Source organism: Pollicipes pollicipes, unplaced genomic scaffold (assembly GCF_011947565.3).
Source record: "Pollicipes pollicipes isolate AB1234 unplaced genomic scaffold, Ppol_2.1 Scaffold_6138;HRSCAF=7277_pilon_pilon_pilon, whole genome shotgun sequence".
Classification (NCBI taxonomy): Eukaryota; Metazoa; Arthropoda; class Thecostraca; order Pollicipedomorpha; family Pollicipedidae; genus Pollicipes; species Pollicipes pollicipes.
In genome coordinates this window covers 958283-985995 of record NW_023596818.1, presented here as the reverse complement: position 1 = coordinate 985995, position 27713 = coordinate 958283, and the positions used below count along the sequence as shown (strand labels likewise).

Sequence of the window (27713 nt, the reverse complement as noted above, 5' to 3'; positions counted from 1 at the left end):
ATTGGTTGAAAATAAGTTCTTGAGTTAACTTTGCAACTCGGACGGCGAGCGTCATCAGGGAGACGAAAACTGCCTAATTAGCTCGTTGTGGTTTCCCTTTTCATTGTGCGGCGCCTCGTGCCAGACGATAATTTGATGAGCTGTCGCTGGTTTGTGTAGCGTCACGCGCCTCTGCTGCTCTCTCCTCTCTCGTCCGGAGAGAGCAGCGGGGAGGGGGTCGAGAGCGGTCGACTGGCAGCAGTCGCGGCGACCACAGACCGCTGCCAGTCGTCAGACGGGAGGAAGGAGGGGGGGGGGGGGGGGGGCATGGGCAGTTGACTCCGGTGGTCTTATGAGAGACTGGTGGGTTCGGGTAGCCCTCTGGGAGACTGATGGGCGTGGGGAGCAGGCTCGGGTGGCTCTCTGAGGCCGCTGCCGACAGAGCTGCATCTAGCGACCGGCCAGTGGCGCTGGCATCGGCTATTCGGTCTCTTCTTCACTAGATGCCATGATGACGCGAGCTGCTCATCTGGCTGTCGGGCGGTGTTCCAGTAGCGGCCGTAGCTATGGAGCTGCGATAGTAGCCATTGGAACTGCCACGGCGGTATTTGACCCTTCATCGGCACGCCGGAGCCGCCTCAGGAGCTACCACAGTGCCACAGGTTGTACTGTTTCGACAGTAGATGTCAACGCGGTGTTGTGCTTGCCGCGGTGGCTGCGCTCGACGGCGCATTCCGGCGTCCCCGGGCCCGTAGCCTCTCGACGGCGGTGTGACTTCACTGTCCACCCTGTGCCCGTAGTCCCTCTTGAGAGCTGTGTGACTTCACTGTCGACCCTGTTCTCGATGGCGGTGTGACCTCACTGTCCGTCCTGGGCTCGTAGTCTCTCTCGACGGCGGTGTGAACTCACTGTCCGCCCTGTGCCCGTAGTCTCTCTCGACAGCGGTGTGACCTCACTGTCCACCTTGTGCCCGTAGTCCCTCTCGACGGCGGTGTGACCTCACTGTCCACCCTGTGCTCCTAGTCCCTCTCGACGGCGGTGTGACCCCGCTGTCCACCCTGTGCTCGCAGTCTCTCGACAGCTGCGTGGCCTCACTGTCCGCACTGGGCCCGTAGCCTCTCGACAGCTGTGTGACCCCACTGTCCGCCCTGGGCCCGTAGCCTCTCGTCAGCAGTGTGACCTCACTGTCCGCCCTGATTTGTGTGACGGCGTCAGGACCGTGCGATAACTCGGCCGGATGTCAGCGGACCCGTGTGAGGGCAAAGCCGACCTCGATCTACCTGTCTTCTTAAACCATGCCTTCCAATGCATTTGAATCGGCCTACATCTGCCATGCATCGCAATGCATTCGAAATCGAGCCTCCACCCGGGCCGGCCGCCTCGCGCTCCGCCCAGCGCCGCCGCCCGCGCAGGCGGCGGCTCCGCGTGCCCGGATCCTGCCCACGCTGCTGACCGTGGGCCTCGTCAGCAGGAAACGGAGCGCCGCTCGCGCTCGGCTCCGGCCGGCCCGACGCCTGTGGCGGCCTGTGGGGCCGTCCCGCTGCCGCGGGAGCCTGTAAGGTCCCGCCGCGACGCGTGTGACTACCATGGTCGCAACGTCCCTCGTCAGTAACGACGCTTGCGGCCTCCATGGTCACAAACGGCGGCGTCTCTGGCGGATGGTGGCGGAAAGCTGACGAACGACCGATAGCGGGTTCCGAACCCCCGACCTCCCGATCGTAAACCCATCTCTCGCCCACGGCGCTGCGGCGTCCCTCGCGAGCGGCGGCGCACGCTGCAGCCGGTGCAGCCGGCGGCCCGCCGGCCGGCCCGGCCCGACCCGGCTGCAGCACGCGACGCCTCTCAAAGCGCGGCGACCGCTGACGCTGCGGTTCGCACGCGCCCCGCCGGCCGGCCGGCTGGCTGGCCGGCCGGCCCGGGTCGGGCTGCGTTCGGATCCGGGAGAAATCGGCGGCCGGCCCCGGCTCGGGCCGCGCCGGCGTCGGTCCACGGCCGGCTTTCCCGCGGCGGCGTGCGCAGGGCCGCCGCTCTGGTCTGGCCCCGCCGCGTCCTGCTGCTGACGCCGCCTGTGTGGGTTAGCGGTGCCTCATCCCCTCCCCTGTCGTGCGTGGGTGCTTGTTCCAAGCTCACAGGCGCTGTTGTAGGTAGTGCCGCTGTATTTCCCTCCGTCACCCCTGCTGAGCTGGCCCATGCTACAGTTGTACTCCAACGCCGGGCTGGTACGTCGAACGACCGCGTCCATGTGGCCCCTCTCTTCTCTCTTCGCATCGATAGCCAGCGCGCATCTCGTGAGGCAGTATATAGAGCGGGGCGGTGGAGCGGAACACCGCCTCCCCTCTCGGCCCCGCTCGTGTCCCGCGCTGCCTCGGGCTCGCCCCTCGGCGCGCCGGGGCGGAACCACTGCGTTTGTGCGCTGCGCGTTTGACTGGCCGGCTTCCGGCGGCCGTCTGATAAGCCCGCCCCGTCCGGCGGGCGCCGGCGGCGGCGGGCGGGCGGCGACGCCGGCAGCTACGGCGGCCGGTGACGCCAGCAGCCGCGGGCGGGCAGCGACGCCGGTAGCTGCGGACGGCCGGCGACGCCGGCGGGCAGCGACGCCGGCGGCCGCGGGCGGGCAGCGACGCCGGTAGCTGCGGACGGCCGGTGACGCCGGCGGCCGCGGGCGGGCAGCGACGCTGGCGGCCGCCGGCGTTCTGCCCCGACGTCGCAGAGCGGAAGATTGAAGGGATTTGTCGTCGAAGAAATTTTTCATGCCGCCTTTGTCAGAACGAGCAGAGGATTAGTATTCTGGGAAGCGGCTTAGGACACAAGCGAAGCCCGTACTGCGGAAATATTGTCACTGATGCACTTTGCCTGCTGCCGTGCCGCTGTTGACTAACGTGCCGCCATGTGACTGGTCGCTGAGCTGAGATGTTCGTTCGGGATTATCGGAGAACAATAACCGACAGTCTCGTGGGAAACTGAAATGGGAACAAAAACACGACATACTTTTCACATTTGCGGCTTCCCCGGTGTCGGTATTCATTTCACTGACCAGCAAAATGATGAATGAAGCGGTTTTTTTTTTGTTACGTCCATGACAATTTCATTTTAAGGAACCTTTGGCTCTGAACGGTTATGTGCACCTGGCCACATGAGCCACCTATGAGAGGTGACAGATCACATGTAGGAAGCACGTTCTGTAGGTGAACGACATACGGAGCAAGTACAGCACAAAGGGTGGACACTAGTAGGGTGGGGGTGGTGCAAGCTGTCATGTTGAGGACACATGTTCAGGTCTGACTTGCGGTGACATGTGGTCATTCATTCGGCAACTTTTAGCACAGCCTCATCTTTGCAAGTTCGGTGCATTTTGGGGTAAGGGTTTCCGGTGAGGTGGCGTCTGTGAGGTGCTTTTTAGGATAGGTTTACCGAGAGGAGCTCCAAGAGCTTCTTTTTTTCTAGGTATCATGTCCATTGGTACCCGTGGTAAAAAGTTACACTGATGGGACATGCGTGTCTTGTGCGAACAAGGTACACGAGCATCTCCGAGACGCGGAAAGCAAAGCTTTTGGAACTCATCGTGGTGATCACTATCTATAAGAGGGATCTCATCTCACTGGAAAAGTCACATCCAAAGTTTTGCGGGCTTGAAAAGATGTGGTTGCGCTAAAAATCGACGAAGCAATGGCCATTTCTCGCTGCAAACAAGCACGTCTTTCAACGTGGCAGATGGCATCACCGGCCCCGCCCCACCCCACCCCACCTCACCCTACCCCCTTTATGCTATGTTTGACACTTCTGTTGCCTATGGTGTATGCTCCTCACATGTAATCTGTCATCGCTCGTCTGTCGCTCCTGCAGCGCAGGTGCACTCCGTGACTCAGTGCAGAAGCTTCTTTTCCATGTCATTGTCCGGGGCGTAAGCAGTACCTGGTTTAGCTGGGCGTGGATAAACTTATGATGCAGGATTTTGGCAGTTTGTGAAATGTGTTATTTTGAAAAACTGGCAGAGGATGTCGTGGAATTGAAACGGTTGTTCTTTGGACCCTATTGTGGTACGCCATCAGCCTTTTGGTTCTTGTTCTTTGCATAACTACCGCAATAATGAAAAGTACCAGCCCCGTATATTCGCCTTTATAGGTTCCAAGTTAGGACCAAAACTTTGCGAAACTGTTCTGCGCAAAACATTAACCCTTGCCGAGACCTGCAGTAAAGAAAAAGATATCAAAAGATGCGGGGAAATATGTCGGAACTTTAAACTCACTGAACCCAGAACCTACTTTTCAGTTAGCCCGGTCCCCGCAAACGCAATACCCATTCCAGCTTCTATCCACTTCCCCAGCCTGTAGCCTGTCTGCCGTGAGAGCAGTCGCTCCCCTCGCCCAGGCCCCTGTGCGGGCGCCGGGTCTGGCCGGAAGTGGCCGGTCCAGGTGACCCGCACTCCGGTGAGACGGGTCCGTCGGCCATCCCGAGGGCGGCGGCCTCAGAGACCGGCCCGCTCCGTCGCCGGCGTCCGCCAGGGGGCGGGCCGGCGCCGGGCCCGCCGGGACCCGCCCTAATGGAATGCGCAAACTTGCCCGCCTTTTCAGCCCAACTTCGTGTAAAAGTTGACTGTTGGCGGGCGATTTGGAGAGCAGCAAAGTGGCGCCGATCTGTGATTTAGTGGGCACGAAAGTGGCTGCGATCTGGTTACGTGCGTCGTCTCTGATTAGGAAGGTAATTTGTCGGCCCTCGGCGGAGCTTGTTTTTGCTCTAGATCTGGAGGCATTGTCGCAACTTCACTGCTGCAGAATAATTCGCTCGTGCTGGATTGCTTCTTGTGGTTTTCTGCTTGTCTGACGGTGCCAGGTCCGCCCTTTTGCCCCGTGGAAATTCGGCCTTGTCGTCTTCAAGGATATCGTTCCGACATGTTTACTGCGCTGTAAGGCCGTAATGCGACGCGGATCAGGGGACAGCGTGCCTGACGACCGACATTTGTACAGACACGAACGCTGAAAAAACATAGCTCTGGTATGTTACGAAAATTCCGTGGTATTGGCCAGAAGCCATGACTTCGTGCTTTTTTGTTCAGGTGTGCACGAAATCACTGTTAGGGACCATGGTAAGCCGAAACACATGACGTCATAACAGGGGTCGAAGATGGTCATTTGGGAGCTAAATGTATGCAACATGTCAAATGTGAGCAGTTTTTCCGTTTCGGGGCGGCATTTCGAAAGAAGGCGTGCCCTTGTTGCCTCCCTTATTTGTCATTTCTCCATATTGTCCTTTGCATAAACAGTCGAATAATACGTGAAAGTTTTTCAGTGTGTGATTTGTCTTGGACCAAGGCACAGTTACGTGCAATAGAAATTTAACAGATGGCTAAGGTTTAAAATCATAGCCACTTTGGAAGCGGAACACTTCGCTTTCTTCGATTAACCCTAGTGTCTGTAAAGGAAGTCCAGGTTCTGGTTGGCTTTGTTTTTATAACTTCGCTCTCCCCACTAATTCACTTTGTCCTCTCCGCTGGATGGAGTCGGCTGCATACGGCAGGATTTCGCGCATTCGGCAGCATTTTTGTCATCCAGTGGACCTCTGATGGAAGCCAGGGGAGATGAAAAGCAGGTCGGCGAGTGGCGAGCTCTGGAAAGCATCGCAGTGCTATGAACGCTCGGCGAGTGGCGAGCTCTGGAAAGCATCGTAGTGCTATGAACGCTCGGCGAGTGGCGGGCTCTGGAAAGCACCACAGTACTATGAACGGTCGGCGAGTGGCGGGCTCTGGAAAGCATCGCAGTGCTATGAACCCTCGGCGAGTGGCGAGCTCTGGAAAACATCGCAATACTATGAACGCTCGGCGAGTAGCGAGCTCTGGAAAGCATCGCAATACTATGAACGCTCGGCGAGTGGCGGGCTCTGGAACCACAGTACTATGAACGGTCGGCGAGTGGCGGGCTCTGGAAAGCATCGCAGTGCTATGAACCCTCGGCGAGTGGCGAGCTCTGGAAAACATCGCAATACTATGAACGCTCGGCGAGTAGCGAGCTCTGGAAAGCATCGCAATACTATGAACGCTCGGCGAGTGGCGAGCTCCGGAAAGCATCGCAATACTACGGACGCTCGGCGAGTGGCAAGCTCTGGAAAGCATCGTAATGCTATGGAACGATTCCGTTAGCCCGGTAAAGCCGCCGTGCAGTAGGGTCAGGTGGTCTTCAGATTATCCTGTGAAGTGAGCTCGTTTATGAGGCAGGAAGTTGTGTTTACCGAACTGTCAGACACAGGGTCTTATGCAGCTGCCCTTTCCCCATGTTCTAACATCATCAGGCGGGTGGATAATATCGGTTTTGCACCAGGCAGACAGGCAGTCTTGGGTAGTTTATCCTTGGTTTCTTGTCGGATCCACGGTTTTGAATTAACGTGCACCGGGGGCTTTACAATTTCCGCTTGTGTACAGGCTCGGTACTTCGATGGCCCGAAGTGGTCCCCACGGTTTTGCAACTGATTAAGTCATATTTTTATCCATTTTTGGAATTATGTGCTTGTCGCGATGCGTCCTACTCGGTCCAAATACCAGCAAAGGCAAGCTGATGCAAGAGTGTGATCAGGATACGTGATGCATTTGCCATAAGTGGCACGCCAGTCCGTATTACGATATTCATATTGTCTGGGATATCATGCTGACACTGGTAATGCCTAACACGTAATTGGCGTGGTCAGTGTGCCGTTCCACTTCGCGGCATTACCTCCCAACATCAGGCTTTGCCGCAAGTGGGTTTTTGTCATGTGTTGCCAGTTTTTCCCAGCAGGGGTTTGTGCCAGTCTGTTTTAATTGGTAACAGCTGGTTAGCCGGCTCCCGCCAAGCCTGTTTGACTGCGCAAATATAGCTGTGCTGTGCATGACATGTCCTGACATGTCCTGGCGCATCGCTCAGCGATGCGGGTCTCCCCGTCCGGACAGTTTCATGGTCTCGACCCAGCACCCCTGTAATCATTCGCAGCTTTTCACTGCGTCTGTTTCGTCTCACAGTGACGCCCGGCCCCCTTCATCGGCAGCGGTGTGAGCGGGGAGGCTGGCGAGCCGCGCCCCGCCCACTCTGTCACCCGTTCACAGCGTCCCCGTGCCGGTGCTGCGACGAAATCTGTAGCGGAAATGGTCTCGACTCACCCTTGATGTGACGCAGACCCGCGGTACTTCCACACAGAATGCGGTTTTCCACTTGGGGTGTAATTAAAGCTGATAACGCTGATAAAGCCAGCCTCAGCTGTTACGCCAAAAGAAAAACTCGCCTTGGTTTTCCCACATCTGATGGTGCTTATGCTAACTAACGGCGAATCTGCCCTGTTATTAAACCGATACGGGCAGATCTCTGAATGCTGCTGTCGATTTGACTCTGCATCAAAACAAGAGCGAAAATCCGGCCGAGCTGTTGCTGGCATTTTACACTGCCGAAGAGCCGACCGCCCCGAGCATTGGTGTTGCCAGCCCTGACACCGGGCACGTGACCTCGCCCATTACGTCACCGCGGGCTGCGGCCGGCTCGTGGGCTGCCTTCTAATGCGCCGTCATCCCGGGAGGTCTGTGGTCGCTTCAGAGGTTCGCCCTTCCCGCTGCATACGTAATGAATAATTTCTTTACGCCTGCTGTCGCGGGAAAACCATCCACGGCGTTGATTGCTGTCCCGGAAAGCAATTCCGTTTTGATTACCGATTCAACAAGCCAATTGTGTTTTGATTGTCAACTTCGGCGGTCCCCTGTGGCTTGGAAAACAACTCCCCAACTTCATCTGTGGGCCGTGCTTTTGCGCGGAGCAGCTCGCCAAACACGATAAATGACGGCCGCCTCCGGCGACCGTGTAACCGGATTAAGAGCCGAGATCTCGACTTCCTCCCGGCCAGTGTTCGCAGTCGCGCCGACTCCGCGTAGCGCTAATATTTACGGTGTGGTTGTTTGTTTATCTGTAGCTGGAGGGGACTGTCGACGGATGATATGCGAACGGGGTAACAAACAAACAATGGACGGCGAACCTCTGTATGCCAGGCACGGGTGGCGGGCAGCACCTTAAATCCTCTGACAAGACGCCGGGCTCTTGTCAGTACCGTCACGTGGCCGGCCCCGCCGTGGCCCATAATGACCACGTGCTGGGCCTCCTTTAACACCGACGTAATCTGTGGCTCGTTTCGTCCCACCATCCTCCCTCGTCCGCCTGCATGACTGATGGCGCCGCCATGGCCCGTGACGCTGCTCCTGCCCGGTGCCCGTCCGCTGAAGCAGCTGCGCTGCCGCGGTCTGCGACGCCGCTGTGTTCCGCCGCCCGGCCACAATGTCCTCCCCCCAGTCAGCCGTCCCCGGTGTAGTGACGCCGCCTGGCCCGTGCCGTCGCCAGCGCTGTCCAAGAGCTCGGACGCGGTGGACGCGGGCGCGCGCGATGTCGGCGACCGGCAGGAGGCGGCCGCCGACCCGCTCAGGAGCAACGGCTACTCGGAGGAGTACCTGGACCGGTTGGAGCCCAACGGCAACATACCCAAGGACAACTCGCTGCACCTCGGTAAGCTCGGAGCGCGCCGATGGGGTCGGTGATCGCACCAGGACTCGGTCCGCTCTCCGGGGCATTTAGGCTGTGCTGCGTCTGTCGTTGTTTCGCGGTGTCTCCCAGCGGCCCTTCGTCACTCCGTGTCCGGGCGTCCCTCCCATGCCCTCGCCCCTCCCGTGTCTTCACGCCCGACCCCCCGGCGGGTGTCGACCTCAGCATCTGTCCGTGTTCTAGCGTAACCCCGTCTCCTCGCGTCCCTGTGTCTCCGTGTCTCAGTGTCCGTCCGTGCCCATCACCGTGTTCGTCTTGTCCCGCCCCGGCGTATCTCGGTACCCGCGTTCCGACGTGTATGGGCCTGTTCTTGTCGCAATGTATCTGGACGTGTCTGAGTGCGTGTCCGTGTCCCGGTGTCCGTGCACTCGCAGGCGTCTGTCCGCGCCCCCGTGTCTCAGTCTCAGTGTGCGGTCGTCGGCCCGCGGCATCCGTCATCTCGGCGTCTGTCCGCGCCCCCGTGTCTCGGTCTCAGTGTGCGGCCGTCGGTCCTCGGCGTCTGTCCGCGCCCCCGTGTCTCGGTCTCAGTGTGCGGCCGTCGGTCCTCGGCGTCTGTCAGATCCGTCGGCAGGCCGTCTCCGCCGGCCCGCTGCCGAGCGGCGCTCGTTAAATCGCGGCCACGCGCCGGACCGCACGCCGATGGCCCTCCACGGCCGCTAATGAGCAGCCCCCGCCGGACTGCGTCGGCGGCGCCGCGCCCCACCCCCGCCATTAGCCGACGGAGTGGCGACGGGGCCGACTGCACAGGGGCGTACACAGGGGGACGGGCGGGAGAGGCTAGCTGTACAGGGACCGGTGGGACCGATGGGAGGGGCCGACCGCACAGGGGGACCGGTGGGAGGGGCCGACCGCCGACCGTACAGACACAGAGGGACCGATGGGAGGGGCCGAATGTACAGGGACGTATACAGGGGACGGGCGGAGGGGCCGACTGCACAGGGGCGTACACGGGGGGACGGGCGGGAGGGGCCGACTGTATAGGAGTGTGCACAGGGGAATGGACGGCAAGAGCCGACTGTACAGGGGCGTACGCATTAGGACGGGCGGGAGTGCCGACAACAGGGGCGCACGCAGGAGGACGGGCGGGAGGGGCCGACCGCACAGGAGTGTACGCAGGGGGCCGACTGTACAGGAGTGTACGCAGGGGGACGGGTGGGAGGGGCCGACTGCACAGGGTCATCACAGGGGGAACGGGCATGAGGAGCCGGCTGTGCAGGGGTGTACGCAGGGGGACGGGCGGGAGGGGCTGACTGCACTGGAGTGTACGCAGGGGGACGGGCGGGAGGGGCTGACTGCACAGGGTCAACACAACGGGACGGACGAGAGGATGTCGCATTGGGAAGACTACGTTACGATGACCTATGATGCTATGCGCGTTGAGCGCCGGCCCGACCGTGCGCAGTGACCCGATCAACGCGGCTCGGGTGACGCCACTATCAAGCGGGGTTGCTGCGGGCGGTGTTGTGAGGGGCTTTCAAATGTCCGGGTAGCCTTGGCCTGGTGTCGCTCCTCATCAATGCGTTTGTAGCGGTCCGTGTACGCGCAGCTATCTTGTTTGAATATGTGGGTGACCGTGGTACACCATTACACACGGATACCAGCGTGCGCTGAGGGGTGGATGGGTATTTTCTGAGTGTGTCGCAGGTCTCGGTGGCATCCCATCTCACGGTGTTGGAATACCGTGGTTTATCGCTATCTAGTGGTGTCCCCCCCCCCCCCCCCCCCCGCCTCAGTGTTCCTCTCCAGCGCGAAGAGGGCTCTCCGTTGCAACCGCAATCCTCACGCGTCGCTGTGAACCTGCGGTGCCATTGGGACCCTCCCGCTCTCCTGCGACTGTCGCTGCTGCGTCCCCCCGGCACTACGACCACAGTAGTCGACGCGCCCTAAAACTCCAATCAACAAACAAACAAACAGCACTACCGCATCGCTCCGTCCCCCTACTGTCCCGCCACTACTGCCCCCTGCTGTTCCGCCACCGCCGCCCCGGGCCCCCGCTGTCACACCAGCGCCGGCCCGGTCCCAGGTCCCCTGCTGTCCCGCCAGCGCCGCTCCGGTCCCTTGCTGTCCCGCCAGCGCCTGCTCCGGTCCCCTGTTGTCCCTCCAACACCGGCCTGGTCCCCGGTCCCTGCTATCCCACCAGCACTGCTCCGGTCCCCGGTCCCCGATCCTCTGCTGTCCCGCCAGCGCCGCTCCGGTCCCTTGCTGTCCCGCCAGCGCAGCTCTGGCCCCCTGCTGTCCCTCGCCGGCCCGGTCCCCGGTTCCTGCCATCGTACCAGCACCGCTCCGGTCCCCGGTCCCTGCTGTCCCGCCAGCGCCGCTCCGGTCCCCGGTTCCCGGTCCCCGGTCCCCGGTCCCCGGTCCCTGGTCCCCGATCCCGATCCTGATCCCTGATCCCCGATCCCCTGCTGTCCCACCGGCGCCGGCCCGGTCTCCGGTCCCCACCAGCACCGCTCCGGTCTTCGGTCTCCAGGGCCCGTTTGCCGGGCGTCACGTCACCTGTCGGCCGCCGGCTCCGTAATTAACTGACGCTCACGACAGCGGCGCCGGTGCCGGCTGGACCGGCGCCGCACGGCACGCGCACTGAACAAACACCGGCCCCGCCCGCCGCCGCCGGCCGCCGCGGCCCCGCCTGTGTGCCGGCGTGGCTGGACAGGACGGGGCGGCCTGGTGCCCCGCCGCCGGCGGCCGTGCCGCGCCGCTGCGCTGGTGCTGCGCTGGTCTGGTGCCGTGCTCGCCTGGTGCGGATGACGAGTGCGGAGGTGCTGCTGGTGCCGGAGGCAGGCTGATGGCGTTCGCTCGGGGTACGTGGGGTCGGCAGGAGGAGTGGCGGGCCAGAGGTGCACGGGGTGTGCGCGGAAATGCTGGGGAGACTGCTATAGTGTGTCGTTATGGATGTCAGCGGTTTTGAAACCGCTAAAGCACTTCGCAATATCACTGTCGTTTCACGAGTGTCCAGCCGTTAGACGGTGATTGCACCGAGCCTGAATGAACTCAAATTGCAAGCTTGGGATCATCCTCCCAGCGGCCGGCGCGAGCGGGGTGGGCGCGGCTCGTTTCCACCCGCGTTACACCTCAGCGGGTTTGTGGCGTTAACACATGAGCGGCGTTGGCCGCTGACCTTCGAGGCGCAGTCGATGGCGGATCGCCGCCGGGGTGGAGGGGGTCGGAACGACCTACACCGGCCTGGAGGGATCGATTGGAGGCTCGGCCCGGCCGGCATGCAAGGCTCGGCCGCGTTTCCACCGGCGCCGGCCGCAGTGTGGGCGGAGGAGGAGGCGCCGCTCCCGGCCGCCGGCCTCCCGAGCCCGACCTCCCGGCCCGGTGAGGCGGGGCCGCCCCGCTCTGACCGCTGCCGGAGCCACGGACCGCCGGTCTCGAGGCCGCAGACCGGCCGCCGAGGTGGGGCCGGCGGTCCGCTGTCTCGTCCGCCGAGGCGGGGCCGGCGGTCCTCTGTCTGTTTCGCCCAGGCGGGGCGGGCTGTGTGCCGCCGTCGGCCGGCTCTCGTCGGCCGTTCTCGGCCCGTGTGTGTGTGTGTGTGTGTGTGTGTGTGTGTGTGTGTGTGTGTGTGTGTGTGTGTGTGTGTGTGTGTGTGTGTGTGTGTGTGTGTGTGTGTGTGTGTGTGTGTGTGTGTGTGTGTGTGTGTGCGTGTGCGTGCGTGCGTGCGTGCGTGCGTGCGTGCGTGCGTGCGTGCGTGCGTGCGTGCGTGCGTGTGTGTGTGTGTGTGTGTGTGTGTGTGTGTGTGTGTGTGTGTGTGTGTGTGTGTTGTGTGTGTGTGTGTATTGCGGCTCGCCGGTACGGCCGTTGCCGAGTTGTGCGAGCTCGTTTGCCGGCCGTTACGAGCCGAGTCTCCGCTTTATGGGCTTGACCCCCGCCCGCTCGTGCTGTCCAGTGGCGCCAGGTTCTGCGAAGCCACTCCCAAACAGCATGCGCTCGCACAGTTGCGCGCATTGTGAACGTGTGAACGGAAGAACGTGAACCTCGCCGTACTGTGTTTTACGGTCCCACATGGGTCGTCGTTTCGTTGATGGAATATTGTTTTTTTTTGTGCCGGACTGGGCCGGGAGGGCAGGCTGAAGCCGGCGGCCGCGCTTCTGCGACAGCGCGGAACCGCGTCCCTAACTCCTGTCCGTGACTGTCCTCCGGCCGTGCGCTGGCCAGACGCCTGATGCTGTAGCGTGAGGCGGAAACTAGCCAGGCGGCTGTCCTCCTGACGCCTGTCTGTCTGACTGACTCCTGGTGCCAGTGTTCCCGCGCGCCTGTTCAGTCTGGCAGTCAGAGGACTACCCTCCGGCCGCCTGTGTGCCTGACGCCTGTCTACCTGACGCCTGTGTGCCTGACGCCTGTGTGCCTGACGCCTGTGTGCCTGACGCCTGTGTGCCTGACGCCTGTGTGCCTGACGCCTGTGTGCCTGACGCCTGTGTGCCTGACGCCTGTCCACCTGACGCCTGTCCACCTGACGCCTGTCCACCTGACGCCTGTCCACCTGACGCCTGTGTGCCTGACGCCTGTGTGCCTGACGCCTGTCCACCTGACGCCTGTCCACCTGACGCCTGTCTACCTGACGCCTGTCCACCTGACGCCTGTCCACCTGACGCCTGTGTGCCTGACGCCTGTGTGCCTGACGCCTGTCCACCTGACGCCTGTCTACCTGACGCCTGTCTACCTGACGCCTGTCCACCTGACGCCTGTCCACCTGACGCCTGTCCACCTGACGCCTGTCCACCTGACGCCTGTCCACCTGACGCCTGTGTGCCTGACGCCTGTGTGCCTGACGCCTGTCCACCTGACGCCTGTCCACCTGACGCCTGTCCACCTGACGCCTGTGTGCCTGACGCCTGTCCACCTGACGCCTGTCCACCTGACGCCTGTCTACCTGACGCCTGTCCACCTGACGCCTGTGTGCCTGACGCCTGTCCACCTGACGCCTGTCCACCTGACGCCTGTCCACCTGACGCCTGTCCACCTGACGCCTGTCCACCTGACGCCTGTCCACCTGACGCCTGTCCACCTGACGCCTGTGTGCCTGACGCCTGTGTGCCTGACGCCTGTCCACCTGACGCCTGTCCACCTGACGCCTGTCCACCTGACGCCTGTCTACCTGACGCCTGTCCACCTGACGCCTGTCCACCTGACGCCTGTGTGCCTGACGCCTGTGTGCCTGACGCCTGTCCACCTGACGCCTGTCTACCTGACGCCTGTCTGCCTGACGCCTGTCCACCTGACGCCTGTCCACCTGACGCCTGTCCACCTGACGCCTGTCCACCTTACGCCTGTCCCCCTGACGCCTGTGTGCCTGACGCCTGTGTGCCTGACGCCTGTCCACCTGACGCCTGTCCACCTGACGCCTGTCCACCTGACGCCTGTGTGCCTGACGCCTGTCCACCTGACGCCTGTCTACCTGACGCCTGTCTGCCTGACGCCTGTCCACCTGACGCCTGTGTGCCTGACGCCTGTCCACCTGACGCCTGTCCACCTGACGCCTGTCCACCTGACGCCTGTCCACCTGACGCCTGTGTTTCTGTCCGCCTGACGCCTATCCACATGACGTCTGCGTGCCTGACGCCTGACGCCTATGTGCTTGTCTCATGACGCCTGTGTACCTGACGCCTAACCACCTGACGTCTGTGCTCCTGTCCGCCTGACGCCGGCGCGTCCGTTTTCAGGCTGGGAGCGGCTGGCTGACCCTGACCCCGTGTCGCGCCAGCTGTCCGTCTCGTCCGACAGCCGGCTGCTGGACGGCGCGGCCGGCTCGGAGGTCAAGGTCGTTATGCGACCCAAGAGGCCGCCGCGGCCCAAGTCCGAGGTGCTCATCTGCCAGCAGAGCCGGAAATCCAAACGTTACTCGGCCTTCGGGGTACGTTTGCAGACCACTTAGTGTTTTGGTTCGCCGACCATATTGCCTGTTTTGCAGGCGGCTTTTACGTGAGATTTGTCTGGGCTGTTGGGTGAGCAACTATGGGAGGGGCGAGGGAGTGGTGGGGTGTAGAGGAGCGGCGGCTGGGTTGGCTGTAGGGTAGACAGTCTGTTCGGCCAGTGGTGGTTGACTTCGTTGCCGTTGCTGCGGGGCTCCGCTGCTGACTCAGCATCCCCGAATATGAACTCCGGTGGTCCGTGCTCTCCTTGCGAGCTTCGCGTAGTTCGGCTGACTAAGCTAGATCGCTGCGACGGACGTGTCCATTGTGCCCCGCGGGGACGCCTATGATATGCTACTTCCCGGGCCGGGGTGGGAGGCTGCCCTGGGCCTCGCTCTCACCGGCTCTCGTCCCCGCCCGGAACTGGGCCTGTGCCCGCCGGCCGGGTCGTTCGATCCAGCCGCTCTCGCGTCGTTAAAGTGGAGGCGGCCAGCGGCAGGAAATCGCGCCGGAGCGGATTTTATCCGGCGTGGCCGGGCCCGGCTCGCTGCGGGGTTTTATCAGGCTCGGTGACGCGGCCCGGGCCGTCGGGCCGTCGCCTGGGGCGGCGGTGGCGGCGGCGGCGGCCGGCACGCTCCGGGGTGGGAGCGGGTTACGGCGGACTCGGGAGCGGCCGGGCGCGAGCGCCGCGACTCTATAATAACGAGTGAGCCAGGCCGCCAAAACCGGCGGATTAAGCTGATCGCGCCGGGTCAAAGGAGCCCTACGGTATCAACGTCACACGCTCTCTTGACGTAAACAGTGAACGTGCCTTGACTGGGACACCAGAATGACATTGCTGAAGTGCTGCACTTGACAGGGCAGCCCGTTCTTGTGATGCTGACGCACTCCGTATAACTTCCCTCTAAATCACGACTTAGCTCGTCGATAATTACCCGTCCGCGTCAGACGACGCGGGTGACGCAATCGTGCCCTGTTGGATACCGAGCCATGTGGGTGTCGCGGCAATGAGCTTGCCGTCGCAGTTGCAGCACGAGGAGAGCATCACACACTTACCCACGTGTCGTGGCCCTGGCGGCCCAACACCTGGCTGGCCATCATGCGCTGTGTAATGGGAAAATGGCAACGCTGCTAGGAGGGCACGGCGAATAACACACTGGCGGTGGTAATGATACGCTGGAAGTGGTAAGCCGTTGCTTGGTCTCTGGTCATCGAGCTTGACCTCTGGTCATCGAGCTTGACCTCTGGCTATCGAGTTTGACCTCTGGCCATCGAGCTCACGCGAGCCGAGAAGAAGCGCGGTAGGACGTGGACGGGTCGCATGCCTGTGGTCGGCTGTCGAGTGTGTGGTAGAGACCGGCAATGCTGTCCTCGTGATACGCCAATGACCGTCCACCATGTTATTCAGTTACGCCCAGAGTCCATCGAAGTCCACCGAAGTCCACCGAAGAGCGATGCCTGCATTTCGAGCGCAATGCTTCATTTCGTGTCGATTTCCTGTAAAGGATTGTCGCTTGCTTGTGACGAGCCAGTGTTTTCCATTTCGATCAGATACAGGGGGTGTTCGGTTATTTTCACCTCTGCCGGATCGTTTAGCGCTGTAACGCCGTTATGGTCGCAGATGGACTACGGTAATCGTCGCGCATTCGAACTCAAATCCTCAGTATCATTACTGGCAATTGCAATATGACCTCGATGAGTGTTGTACCCCTGAGGAAACCCTTTAGAACGCAGAGGACACCTAGCGAGGCCCGGTCTGTCACGCGTGTGATCTGCTAATGATCCTCGACAGCGCGGTGTCGGCGCCAGCGGGCGCTGCCCCGCCCGGTGGCCCCTCCGTGGTGACAGACTGGGTCAGCAGGGCGACATACTCCGGCTGGCCCGGCGTTCGGCCGGGCTCGGCGGTCACGAACGCCATGGCGCCCGTTAGTGACGGCCGTTCTGAGCAGTGTGGCATGGGGAACTGCGTGTACTGCGCCCGTGTCCTCGGCGGGCGATTTGCATCTGGAGACGTTCAAGCACGCTGAACGGCCGGCGATGGGCGAACCTCGTCTTGGTGGGGCCCGGCTCGGCCTTGTCGGCCGGCTTCTGACCGCCAGGGACATGCGCAGTAATTGGCAATGGGGACGGGGCACAGCTAGAAAAACAAGATAACTGAAAACACAGCCTATCGTACCGCAGGCGCATGAAGTTCTTTTGCGATGCTTAAAACGTCACGTGCTCTCAGTTTGTGTAGTTTTCCGTGTCTACCTCGAATTTGTAACTCTCAGCATGCATTCACACATATAAATGCATGTGAATGGTGGGGGGCGGGCGGGGGGCACGTGCCCCCGAGTGACACTCCGTGGGTACGCCCTGCTGATGGCAGTTGCCTGGTGGTTCGATGATTCAGTGGCCGGTCCTTGGCCTGTGTTACTGGGCACCGACCGTCGCGGCACGGCTGGCGGACCGCTGACCCGTGGCGCGGCGGCGGCGGCGGCGGCGGCGGCCTGGCAGGGCGACAGACACGCCCTGTCACCGGCCGTCACCGGCCGTCACTGCTGGACGGCTGCCGTCGCCGCGTCACCCGCCACTGGTCGTTACCGCCCGTCACCGACCGGCACCGTTCGCCAGCGCCCGGAACCTCCGGCTGCTGTCGGATACCGCCCGTGACGACCCTTCACGGCCGGTCACGCCTGTCCCGCCCTGTCATCACCGGTGCCCCGCCCGTCCCTGGCCGTGCGCCACCTTCGGACGCGCGGCCGTCGACGGACCGCCTGGTGTCGGCAGGTCTCGCAGATCTAAGGGTCCTTGGCCTACAGCTACAAGAGGAGTGAGGTTCCCCTGCCGCGGCCTCAGCTCTGGCCGAGGTCGGTCCGTCGGGTCAGGTGGTGATTCTGCGGGTCGGCCGCCCTAGCCAGGCCGGACGGCGCCGGCCACGTCTCGCGGCCCGCTCGGAGGCGTCGCCGGTGACGGACGGCGAGCAGCGCAGACCGGTCGTCAGCGGCTCAACGCAGAGCCGGCGGATATCCAATGAGGAGTCTGAGTTCGGGTTTATGAAAAGCTAGTCGCGCCGAGTTTCGGACACGCGTTGGAACGGCTTCTCCGACTGGCGCCGAGGGAGGCGCGCGAAGCTTGCGCCTGATGGTTGATTAGGGAAACGCCGGACGGGGCGGCGGTGGCGGCTCGACGCCGGCGGGAGAGGCGGGGGATGAGCCGCACCGAAGCCGCGCCGCGTCCTCGGCTTCCGGCCGGCGCGCCCTGCGCCCCACGCCGGCCGTCTCGTGTGACGCCGAGCCAATGCCGTGCCGCCCCTCTTGCCAGCGGCACCGACGCGTGACAACAGCGTTCAGTATCGACCCTCATCACGGTTATTACCGGCGCGCAGTTATTGTTGGCGCGGCTGCTCGCCGCTGTTGTCCGAGAGCCCGGCTGTCGGCCGCCCGCCTCCGTGCCGTGCGGAGACCGGCGGCGCGGCGCGCTCCTGTGTGCCGGCGCCGAGTCGGCGCGCTCGGCCGCACTGCTCGGCTGTTCTCGTGAGGTGCCGCGGCGCTCGCGTCTATCGGTCGTGGCCGCGGTCCGGCCGCCTCCGCCGCTACCGGCCGGCGCGAGCGCCCCGCCGGCTGCCGACTCCGGGTCAGCCCCGTCAGCTCGCGCCGCCACCGGTGGCCTGTGCTGCGGCTCACGCACGCACGCTAGTTTGTGTGCGTGGCGGGTGCGAGGCAATCCCCTTAGGCGGCCGTACGGCGGCTTACATTGTTATGCAAGCGATAACGTGTTATGCCGGTGTTTGCCGTGGAGCGTCGAATAAAACCGCCTGTGGTGTGCCCGGCTGCCACTTGGGACAGAGGCGATTACTGACGGCCTCGCCCTCCATGGATCACCTTGTGAAGGTGGCCCGTGCTGAGTCCCCTAACATCCCCTCGCCGCCGACCGTCAACGCCCCAACCGGTTGATGCAGTAGCGTGAGTAACATCTCCTCACATGCGAAGATGACGTCAGAGGGTGCGCCATCACGTCGCTCATCAGACGCACCCGATGTGTGTCCAGGTCGCCGTCACCACTAGCGGTGATGAGCCCCAGCTCCGCCTCGGCCGTCCGCTGTGCGCCGTCGTCCGTCACAGCCGTCCGCCGTCTGTTGCAGGGCGACTCGCCGTTCGGCCGCCAGGAGGCGTACGTCAAGCTGGACGCACTAGGCGAGGGCTCCTACGCCACCGTCTACAAGGGCTACAGCAAGTGAGTGGCCGCAGTTAGGCTGTGTGCGGAGAGCACTTGCCGCCGCCTCCCACGTCACCGCATGCAGGAGTGATGGCGAGTCAGTAGCCCTCGAATGCTCTGTGCAGGATAGCGCTCGGCGCTGGCGCCTGCTTCCACTGCGTACAAGGGTTACGGCAGCATAGTTGCTCGTCTGATGCCGTGTGAAAGAATGCCACTCGACGGGAGCTCGCCCCCGGCTCCCGTCTGAACCGGGTCAGCAGCGGTGGTCGGCCCGTCGCAGCTGTCGCCTCATCCACCACAGCGCGAAGTTGCTGTGAGCGAGAATCATAGCTCAAAATGGCGCCAGTAGCTGACGCGGCCTACAAGTACAACGATTCGTCAATAACTGGGATAAAAACGTACTCGATGGCTCTTCCATTGGGAGATGGCGTCGGCTGCGGCGTCTGGCATGCGCGTGGGTTGGAACCGTCACGCTGCAAGGTTAGCCACGTGACATCATTCCCACGGATCTGCTCTCCCCACACTCCGCGCGACGTTCGCAGCGCTGTCTCTTGGTCATGAAGCGGTGTGCTCGGGACGCACACTTTGCCGTGTTTCTGCGTCGTTCGCTTCAGTTGTCTCACGCGTCATCGACGCCAAAGGCCGTCGTAGTCGCAGGCGTCGCGAGACAGTGGAGGTCTGGACCGAGACAGACGTGCTTAGATCAGACGTCAGACGACCAACGGGTGCACCGAGCCGTTGGTGTGGCCGGTGCCCTCCGAACCTGAGCCGGCCGCCGGCCGCCTGCTGTCTCCCGTCTGTCGCTCGGCAGTCACGGGGGTGTTGTGTGTCGGGGGGGGGGGAGGGGGGGGGGGGGGGCCTGGCGGGCGGCCATCCGCCGCCGCCGCCGCCGCTGCCTCTGATCGACCGATTTAGCCCCGGCATGCCGGATGAGACCGTGCGCCGCCCGTCCGCTCCCGGGAATGCTAACGCCACGGCCGCCGTCAGCAGGCTGGCGACGTGGGGCGTTGCGACTGTGCGCTCGGCTCGACCGCTCAGCCTTGCGCCCGGCTGTTCCGCTGGGCTCGCGCGCTCGGGTGTGCGCTCGGCGCGCAAGTCGCCGGACGTGTCGCGCCACCGCGGAAAGGCACTTCGCGCGTAACCGCTTGCGACCAATCTGGGCAGGTGAAGCGTCCGGGTCGGTTTGTAGGCGGACGCGCATCAGTGACAGACCGATGCCGAACGTTCGAGTCCAGTTGACGTGTCCTGTCAGCGTTACGCGGGACTTTCTTCAACAGCGTGGTGCGATGCACATCGCTGGGACGGTCGGCGCTGTGCTGCGGGCGGGAGGCGTGCGCTGGCCCGAGTGGCGTCAGCGGTCATGGCGCGCGGGCCCCCGCTCAGCGGCGAGCCGGTGTCTGAGTGTTTTCCGTCCGCCGGTGGCTCTCCGCCCGTGTGGCTCTTTCCCACCCCGCTCGCCGCGTCCTCGCTACAAACCGTCGTCGCTTATCCGGTCGGCCATCGCTTGCGCGGATCCGGACATCGATACCGCGCCGACACCCATCCGTCTTGCGCGGCGGGCGCCTCCCCCCCCCGCGCCCACGCGCTGTCTCGTTATCCCGGTCCTCCTCGAATGGGCGTCGCGTCAGAACGGGGAAAAAGCGTCCCCGGCCGCGGCTTTGTGCGTCCGGGATTGGCGGCGCCCTTTGTCATCGGATGCCGGCCAGCGGTTGACGATCGATTCTGTCATCCGTTGACCATTGTTGCCGCCTCGCCGGGCGGCTCTCGGCGCAGGGCGGCGCAGCGTCCGTCTCTAGGGCCGCCGGTCTTCCGGGGCGCGGGTGTCGGCTTGACAGCCAGCCCCCGGGCAGCGTTGGGCCGGGCCTGGCCACGCCGACGCGGTCCTGTGGTGGCCGCTGCGGGCGGCGGGCTGGGCAACTAACTCCGCACCCCCGCGCTGTCCTCTTTCCGGAGCGCCAGCGGCTCGACGTCCGGCGTCATGTTCCGGTCGCCGTCCGGCGGCCGCCGCCTGGCCCCGCGGTGCCTGGCGCATGCGGCCGGGGGCGTCCTGGTGGCACGTCTGGGCAATCGCCAGGCGATCACATCGGGCAAATGTGATTACACCGGCGCCTAATGTGATCACACGGCTGCGTAATCACCCGGGGCAACAGTGGGCCCTGCCAGTGCCCCCGCCCCTCCCCGCCGCCCCGGTGGACCATCCGTTCGGCTCGGTGGGGGACTGTCTGGAGCTGGCCGGCCGCCGACGGCGGCTGCAGTCCACGGCCCGAGCTCAGCTGACAGGCCGACCCCCTGGACCGCAGGCGGCAGGGCGCAGGCCGGCGGACGCTGTGTGGCGTCACGATAGGCCAGTCGGCAGCGGGCACGTGTCGGCTGACATGTCGGTTGCTCCGTGTCTGTGTCCGTCGAGCCAGCAGTCGCCAGCACCCCAGCACTCGTCGCGCGTCAGGCTGGCAGACTGTGTCAGGTGTCAGGCCCGGCGCCCAGCTGACATGCCCGGCAGCTGGGCGCCGGCCTCCATCGCCCGACAGACGCCCCATGTGCAGTTCTGCCCGGTGTGCGGCGCCAGCGGGAGCGGATTTCCCGCCCCGGGCGAAATTGGCGGACAGAGCTGCCGGCGCCACTTCAGCCGCGGTTTGTGTGGCGGCGAGAGAGGCGGTGAGAACGTCGCGGCTTCCCGCCTCATTTCCAAACCACCGCAGGCCGGACCGCGACCGGGCTCGATGCCGGCCACCCACGTGCAGCCGAGTCCGCTCGGGTGAAGGTGGTTTGTGGGCGACCCACCGACACGCAAAGGTGTTTAGAAGGATTGCATGACCACTCTGTCGCTGATGTGTCGGCCGCTGGCGTGTCGGGCCGGCCGTGGATGCGTCGGGCCAGCCGCTGGTGTGTCGGGCCGGCCGGGGGTGTGTTGGGCCGGCCGCTGGTTTGCCGGGCCAGCCGCCGGCGCGTCGGCCGCTGGTGTGTCGGGCCAGCCGCTGGCGTGCCGCGCCGGCCGCTGGTGTGTCGGGCCGGCCGCTAGTGTGTCGGGCCGGCCGGGGAGTGTCGGGCCAGCCGCTGGTGTGTCGGCCGCTGGTGTGCCGGGCCGGCCGAGGTTTCCCCGTCGCCCTAGCCGTCTCGTGACGGCGATCCAAAGCTGTTTTGTGCCGCTGCGCTATGTCAGGCCGACTGGCTGACGCGTCCTCTGCTGCATCTGCGCGGACGCGGCTGTCCATTACGGCCGCGTTGTCGCTGCGCTCTGTCGGCAGGCTGTTTGGAGTATGTCGCTGTGCCGGCCGGCCGCTGCCCGTCGCCGCCGCTGCCGCCGCCTGTCGTCTTGCCGGCCGCCCCGTGGGCTGTCGGCCGCGTGCCGCCGCTCCGACGCAGCCGGCATTGTTCTCGGCTAATGTGATTTCTTTCTCGGGACTCGCCCCGGGGGGCGTCCCTCCGTCGTGCCGCCGGCGGGCGGAGCGGAGGCCAGGTCCCGAGAGTGCCGCCTCCGTCTTCATCTGTCATAGATCTCGGCCGCCGCACTCGGACCTGTTCCGGAGCCGGCTCGCTCGGTGTGCCGGCCCCGGCTGTGGCGACGAGCAGACGCTGCGTCGATGGGAGCGGCTCTGTCGAGCGGGCGGCATCGACGCGCCTGAGGGGACCTCCCGGGGCTATGGCGCGCCGCGCGCCGCGTCGGAGGCGACGGGAGGTACTTAACCGACATGGTGACCGGAGAGCGTCGCCATCGAGCGCGTGAGCCGAGCCATGGGCGGCGCATCGACGGAGCATCATCCACGACGGAAGCTGACTGCGCCTGACAACAGGCCGGTCCGCCCGGCAGGCGGATCAGGCTGGGCGCCGACTGTGGCGGACGTCGCCGCCCGGCTGGCCGGCAGACGACTCCGCCGAGCCAGGCTCTCGGGGCTCCCGCTGCCCGGAGTCGGAGTCGGACGGTCGGCCGGCAGACGACTCCGCCGAGCCGGGCCTTCGGGGCTCCCGCTGACCGGATCAGTCGTCGCTGCCCGGAGTCGGAATCGGAGTCGGACGGTCGGCCGGCCCCGCTCGCGCGCTCGCCGGATTTCGCGCGCTCGCCGTCGGAGGCCGGTCGTCTCGTATCGGGAGTGGGGTTCGCCTGCCGCGCGTGCCACCGTCACTCAGTGTTGGGAACAGGGTGGCGGAGGTGTGGGAGAAGGAAGGAGAGTCTGGGACAGAGGGCGGGAAGGGAGGGTCGCTGAGACAGGGTTTGGAGTGGAGAGCTGGCTGCCATCGCCTCCTCACAGCCTTCTGTGTCGGGCCGCCGCACCGCACCTGCTGATACCCCTCCGTTACTCCGCAGGACTGGTGGGGACGTAAGCGGACTCGTGTTTGCTGGCTGACGGGTTCGGTTTACGAGCACTGCATTTGGTGGCCTTGACGCGATAGCGGTGTGTGTGAGAGCGGGGGAAAGCAATACCAATTACCTCAGCAGATCAGCGGGTCGACTCGTGGTCTGGTGGCGACCGGTGTTGGTTGTTATTTGGTCCTTAGTCCCACCTGACGTCGATAGGCGAGCATCGATTGATGATCGGTTGTGTTGCCTGATCCTAATGCCCACCTGACGTGTGACGCGACCAGTCTGTTCACCAGTGTGGGACACAAGGCCGGAATCTGCCTGTGACCTGACCTGACCTGACCTGACCTGACCTGACCTGACGTTTGCGGCAGCCTGACGCAGCAGACGGTGGCGCTGAAGGAGATCCGGCTGCAGGAGGAAGAGGGCACACCCTTCACCGCCATCCGTGAGGCCAGTCTGCTTAAGGAGCTGAAGCACGCCAACATCGTCATCCTGCACGACATCATCCACACCAAGAGCGCGCTCACGTTCGTCTTCGAATACGTGGTGTGTGGTCGTGACGGTGGCTGAAAATCAGTCTGTGGTCGCCGCCACTCTAGGTCCTCTGCGATGTGGAGGAGCGAACCTGCGTTGTATCCATGGTGTGCGTCTTGATATGGGTGGTGCGCTTTAGAATGTTGGCGTGCCCTTCGCTGTCGTCCGCATCCTTTGCCCTGCTCAACAGCTTACAACTTCCTCTGGTGCTGTATGCATATGACGGCCCCGCCTGCCACGTTGTCGTGTGTTACCGCACTGCGTGCCCCGGTGTCCTGTGTTGACGCCGTCGCCCCCCGCGGTGCAGCGCCTTGACGCCGCCGCCTGCCCCGGTGCAGTGCGCTGACGCCCTTGCCTGTCGTGGTCGGCAGCACACGGACCTGTCGCAGTACCTGGAGAAGCACCCTGGCGGGCTGCACGGCCGTAACGTGCAGCTGTTCATGTACCAGCTGCTGCGCGGCCTCAGCTACTGCCACGCCCGGCGCATCCTGCACCGCGACTTGAAGCCGCAGAACCTGCTCATCTCGCAGATCGGCGAGCTCAAGCTGGCCGACTTCGGTGAGCGGTGCAGAGGCGGCAGGGGTATGGAGCGCGCGGGGCGGGGCTGTGTGAACGGTCGCGCATATCTTTTCTATCTGCTGGTTGCGGATGTTTCGGCGAGGTTCCTTTTCACGTGCGGCGAAGTTGACGAATCTTAAGCGTCGATCTAATGACCTCGTGCTGGTGGTATTATCTGGCGCTTTTAGGAGTGGTTCAGTTGGCGCGCTATTTTTCCAAACCACTGTTCAAGATGATGCATGGTGGCCGAGCGACAGCAGCATGATACCGTATCATTTATTCCACCCTCCATTGCACAATAAATCGTCGGTCTGGTCAGACGGTTCAGCTAATGGTGCCCATCGGAGGCGGGGAGCTTCCCGTAATTCCGCGGTGGCTCCGGTATCGGCCGTGTGGCGCTCAGCCCCGGTGGGCTGGGCCGGCAGCCGGAGCGGGGGTGAGGTTTGGCGCGGCGCCGGACCAGTCCGCCGATGACCACGCCCCGTCCCCGCCCTGTGCTGACCCCGCCATGTCCCCCACTGACCCCACCATGTCCCCCGCTGCCCCCCCCCCCATGTCCCCCGCTGACCCCGCCGTGTCCTTTGCTGACCCCGCCGTGTCCTTTGCTGACCCCGCCGTGTCCTGCGCTGACCCCGCCGTGTCCTTTGCTGACCCTGCCGTGTCCTCCGCTGACCCCGCCGTGTCCTCCGCTGACCTAGCTGACCCTGCTGCAGGTCTGGCACGGGCCAAGTCTGTGCCGAGTCACACGTACTCGCACGAGGTTGTGACGCTCTGGTACCGGCCGCCCGACGTGCTGCTCGGCTCCACAGGTCAGTGGGGAGGGGTGCAGGTCACGGGGGCGGGTACACTGGATCCTGGAGAATGCTGAAAAAGATATGTACGACAACGCGACGGGAGCGAACGCATCTTGGTGTAGAAAGTATTAAATTGTGGTTCTGGAGGAACGTGGCTATGCCCGCAGCGGCGCGTGAAGCGTAGGCTCCACCCTCGGGTGTGCTGGTCGGCGAGGTACGTACGAAAGGATAATCAGTATGGAGGGCGGACCGGCCAGAGGCTGACGCGCGGTTGCGCGGTATGACCGAGGCATGCGCACGTCAAGGTGTGTTGCTATCCATGCTGTGCCCTGTCGTGTTTCACGTGTGGTGAACGGCGCCTTTGGGGTGGCTAGCGATCCGGTCACAGTGGTCCGGCTGGATCGTCGCCGAGGGGGGCGGTATGGTCTTTCGGCTGGCAGAGGCGTGTTGGTTGCCTTGCCTCCTTGCCTCCACACTCGCGGCACTGTGCCGTCTGCCTGTTAACATCGTCACTTTCGAGACGAGGGTGCCGCTATCCCCGCCCCCTGAAGCCTTACGTACACTGCACCCGCTGAGTGACAACACTGGAGGCTTTCTCCGCACGTGATCTCCACCGGACATGCCGCACCGCCTCCAGACTACACCACCTCGCTGGACATGGGGTGGGTGTTATCCTGACCTCGGTGTTCCCCTGCGCCCCAGACTACACCACCTCGCTGGACCCAAGGACACTGTGGTGGGTGTTGTCCTGACCTCGGTGTTCCCCTGCGCTTCCAGACTACACCACCTCGTTGGACATGTGGGGCGTAGGCTGCATCTTCGTCGAGATGGTCGCTGGCGTGCCGTGCTTCCCGGGCGTACGCGACGTGGCCGACCAGCTGGACAAGATCTTCCGCGTGACGGGCACGCCGGACCGGCGCGCGTGGCCGGCGCTGGCCGCCCTGCCGGGCTACCGTCCGGAGCGGCTGGGCCGGCACCGGGCGCGCCGGCTCTCAGACGCCTTCCCCCGGCTGGCCGAGCTGCCACATGCCGAGCCTCTCGCCGGCCGCCTCTTGCATGTGAGAGTCGGGGACGGTGGGCAGCGGCAGGGGAAGCGGGCGCGGTGTGAAGCAGCAGTGGTGGCTTTGGTTTGCTGAACATGAGCCCTGACTTCGAGCTGCGGAGGTCTCAGTCATGTTTGTGTCGTAGCTCTCGCAGCGAGGCCCGAACGTAGCGGGCCCTGCACACTCTGGTCATGAGTGAGTCGCGGTCCCAGCTGTGTCGGAGTGCCGTGATCCGAGCATGCTGGCGCGTCCCTGTTGGTACGGGCCTGCGCCGGCCGTGGGGACCGGTGCTCGCCCTGCCTCCCTGGCCGCCAGCGCTAACGCCCGCGGGCCGCCTGTTGCAGCTGGTGCCGGAGCGGCGGGCGGCGGCGGACGCGGCGCGGCGGCACCGCTACTTCGCCGACCTGCCGCCGCAGCTGGCGGCGCTGCCCGACACGGCGAGCGTCTTCACCGTCCCCGGCGTGCGGCTGCACCCGGAGCCCAAGCAGTTCGCGCCCGTCGTGCTCAAGATGGCGCAGGAGCTGCGCAAGAAGCACTAGCGGCGGCGCGCGCGTCGGTAGTTGAGCCGGCGGCCGCGGGCGGCGCTGGCGTCTGCCGGCGGGCGGGCGGCTCCCAGTGGGCGTTTGTACGCGGCGAGTGGGCGCGTGGTGGGTGGTCGACGCACGAGACGCGTGCGGGGAAACGTTCTCCGCCGGCCGGAGTCCGCACGGGGTAGAGGAAGCTCTAGTCACCGGTCCGTCATGTTACTGCGCGCGTGTTGAGATGGGCGCCGATCCGTGGGGAGTTGTCGACACTATCGGAGGCCCACATCGCCGCACAGGGGCTGGCGCTGGCGCCATCTAGTTGCTCTGTCCGCTCCCAGCAGTTGGCGAGCGCCACCTACCGGGCTTCGACCGTACCGACCGTATGCGATTGATGCTCACAAAGTCGCCTGTCGCGGCGTGGTAGGTGAGGTAGCTGTGAGATGTCTGTGCACCGCTTCGCGACTTTTCAGACAATACGTCCGTGCTGTGTTGTCCGCCTGTGTTGTATCCCGTTCAACGTGCTGACCGGTCCTGCGGTCTGCTCACCATGGTGACCTTTCGCCATCGAGTGAACATTTACTGTTATGTTTTGTTTTTTTAATAATTTTGTCGTTTATGACGCGTGCAAACTGTTCCGCCGCTTGTCGTTATTTTGACGCCCTATCCGATCCCAGGAGGCGCGCGCGTCACCGTCCTCTCCGAACCCTCTCTCGGCCTGGAGAGGACTTGGCGACACAGGCTGGGCCTTTCGTACGCACATGTGTCGGCGCGCGCCGGACGCGTAGCTGGGGGCGGCCGGCGCGCGGCGTGGCCCTCCGTGTCCTCCCGGCACTGTGATACGGGTGTGCAGCAGCCGCCCTCGTCCAGCGGCCGGCGTCTGTCTGCGGGCCGGCCCGTGGCGCGCTCCGCCGGCGGCGGCTCCGTGGCCGAACCTCGGGCCGCGGAGCACACTCGGCGTGGGGCCGGTCCGGCCGCGAGCTCCCGCGCCCCGCCGCGCAACAAGGAACGCGAAGCTGCCAGACGAGCGCACACGACCGGCTGCTCTCGGCCGCCCAGCTGGGGTCGCTGGCACGAGGTCACTGTCGCACGATCTTCACCGGCCGCTCTGCTAGTGCACCGTATGATATCGAGTGATCTGTTCGGACATCTCACGGCAAACCAAAGATCTGTTTCGTCCACTCGCGGCGTCGTGAGGCGTGACGCCTCGTGACGTGACGTGACGTGACGCCTCCTGTGAAGAGGTCCTATTGCGTCCGGGGCGAATCAGACATAGGCTTTCATATATGGTGTGGATGTATTACTTTCCATATATGTGTGTTGTTTGAAATAGACACGTACATGTCGTAAACGCAATTGCGTAATTTGTGCATCTCACAATACAGCTGCGAGAAGTGA

General features: G+C 64.0%; 1 protein-coding gene across 1 annotated transcript in view; it reads left to right on the top strand.

Annotated features, from left to right (window-relative positions):
- The window catches only part of LOC119105997 (cyclin-dependent kinase 14), a 37002-nt gene extending 9289 nt beyond the window's left edge, over positions 1–27713 (top strand). The window contains exons 4-11 of the mRNA XM_037229593.1: positions 8319–8480; positions 14180–14370; positions 18492–18583; positions 23237–23411; positions 23771–23957; positions 24671–24766; positions 25529–25809; positions 26139–27713. Coding sequence (XP_037085488.1) covers positions 8319–8480; positions 14180–14370; positions 18492–18583; positions 23237–23411; positions 23771–23957; positions 24671–24766; positions 25529–25809; positions 26139–26333 — 1379 coding nt within the window. The 3' untranslated portion in view covers positions 26334–27713. The remainder of the gene's footprint in view (positions 1–8318; positions 8481–14179; positions 14371–18491; positions 18584–23236; positions 23412–23770; positions 23958–24670; positions 24767–25528; positions 25810–26138) is intronic.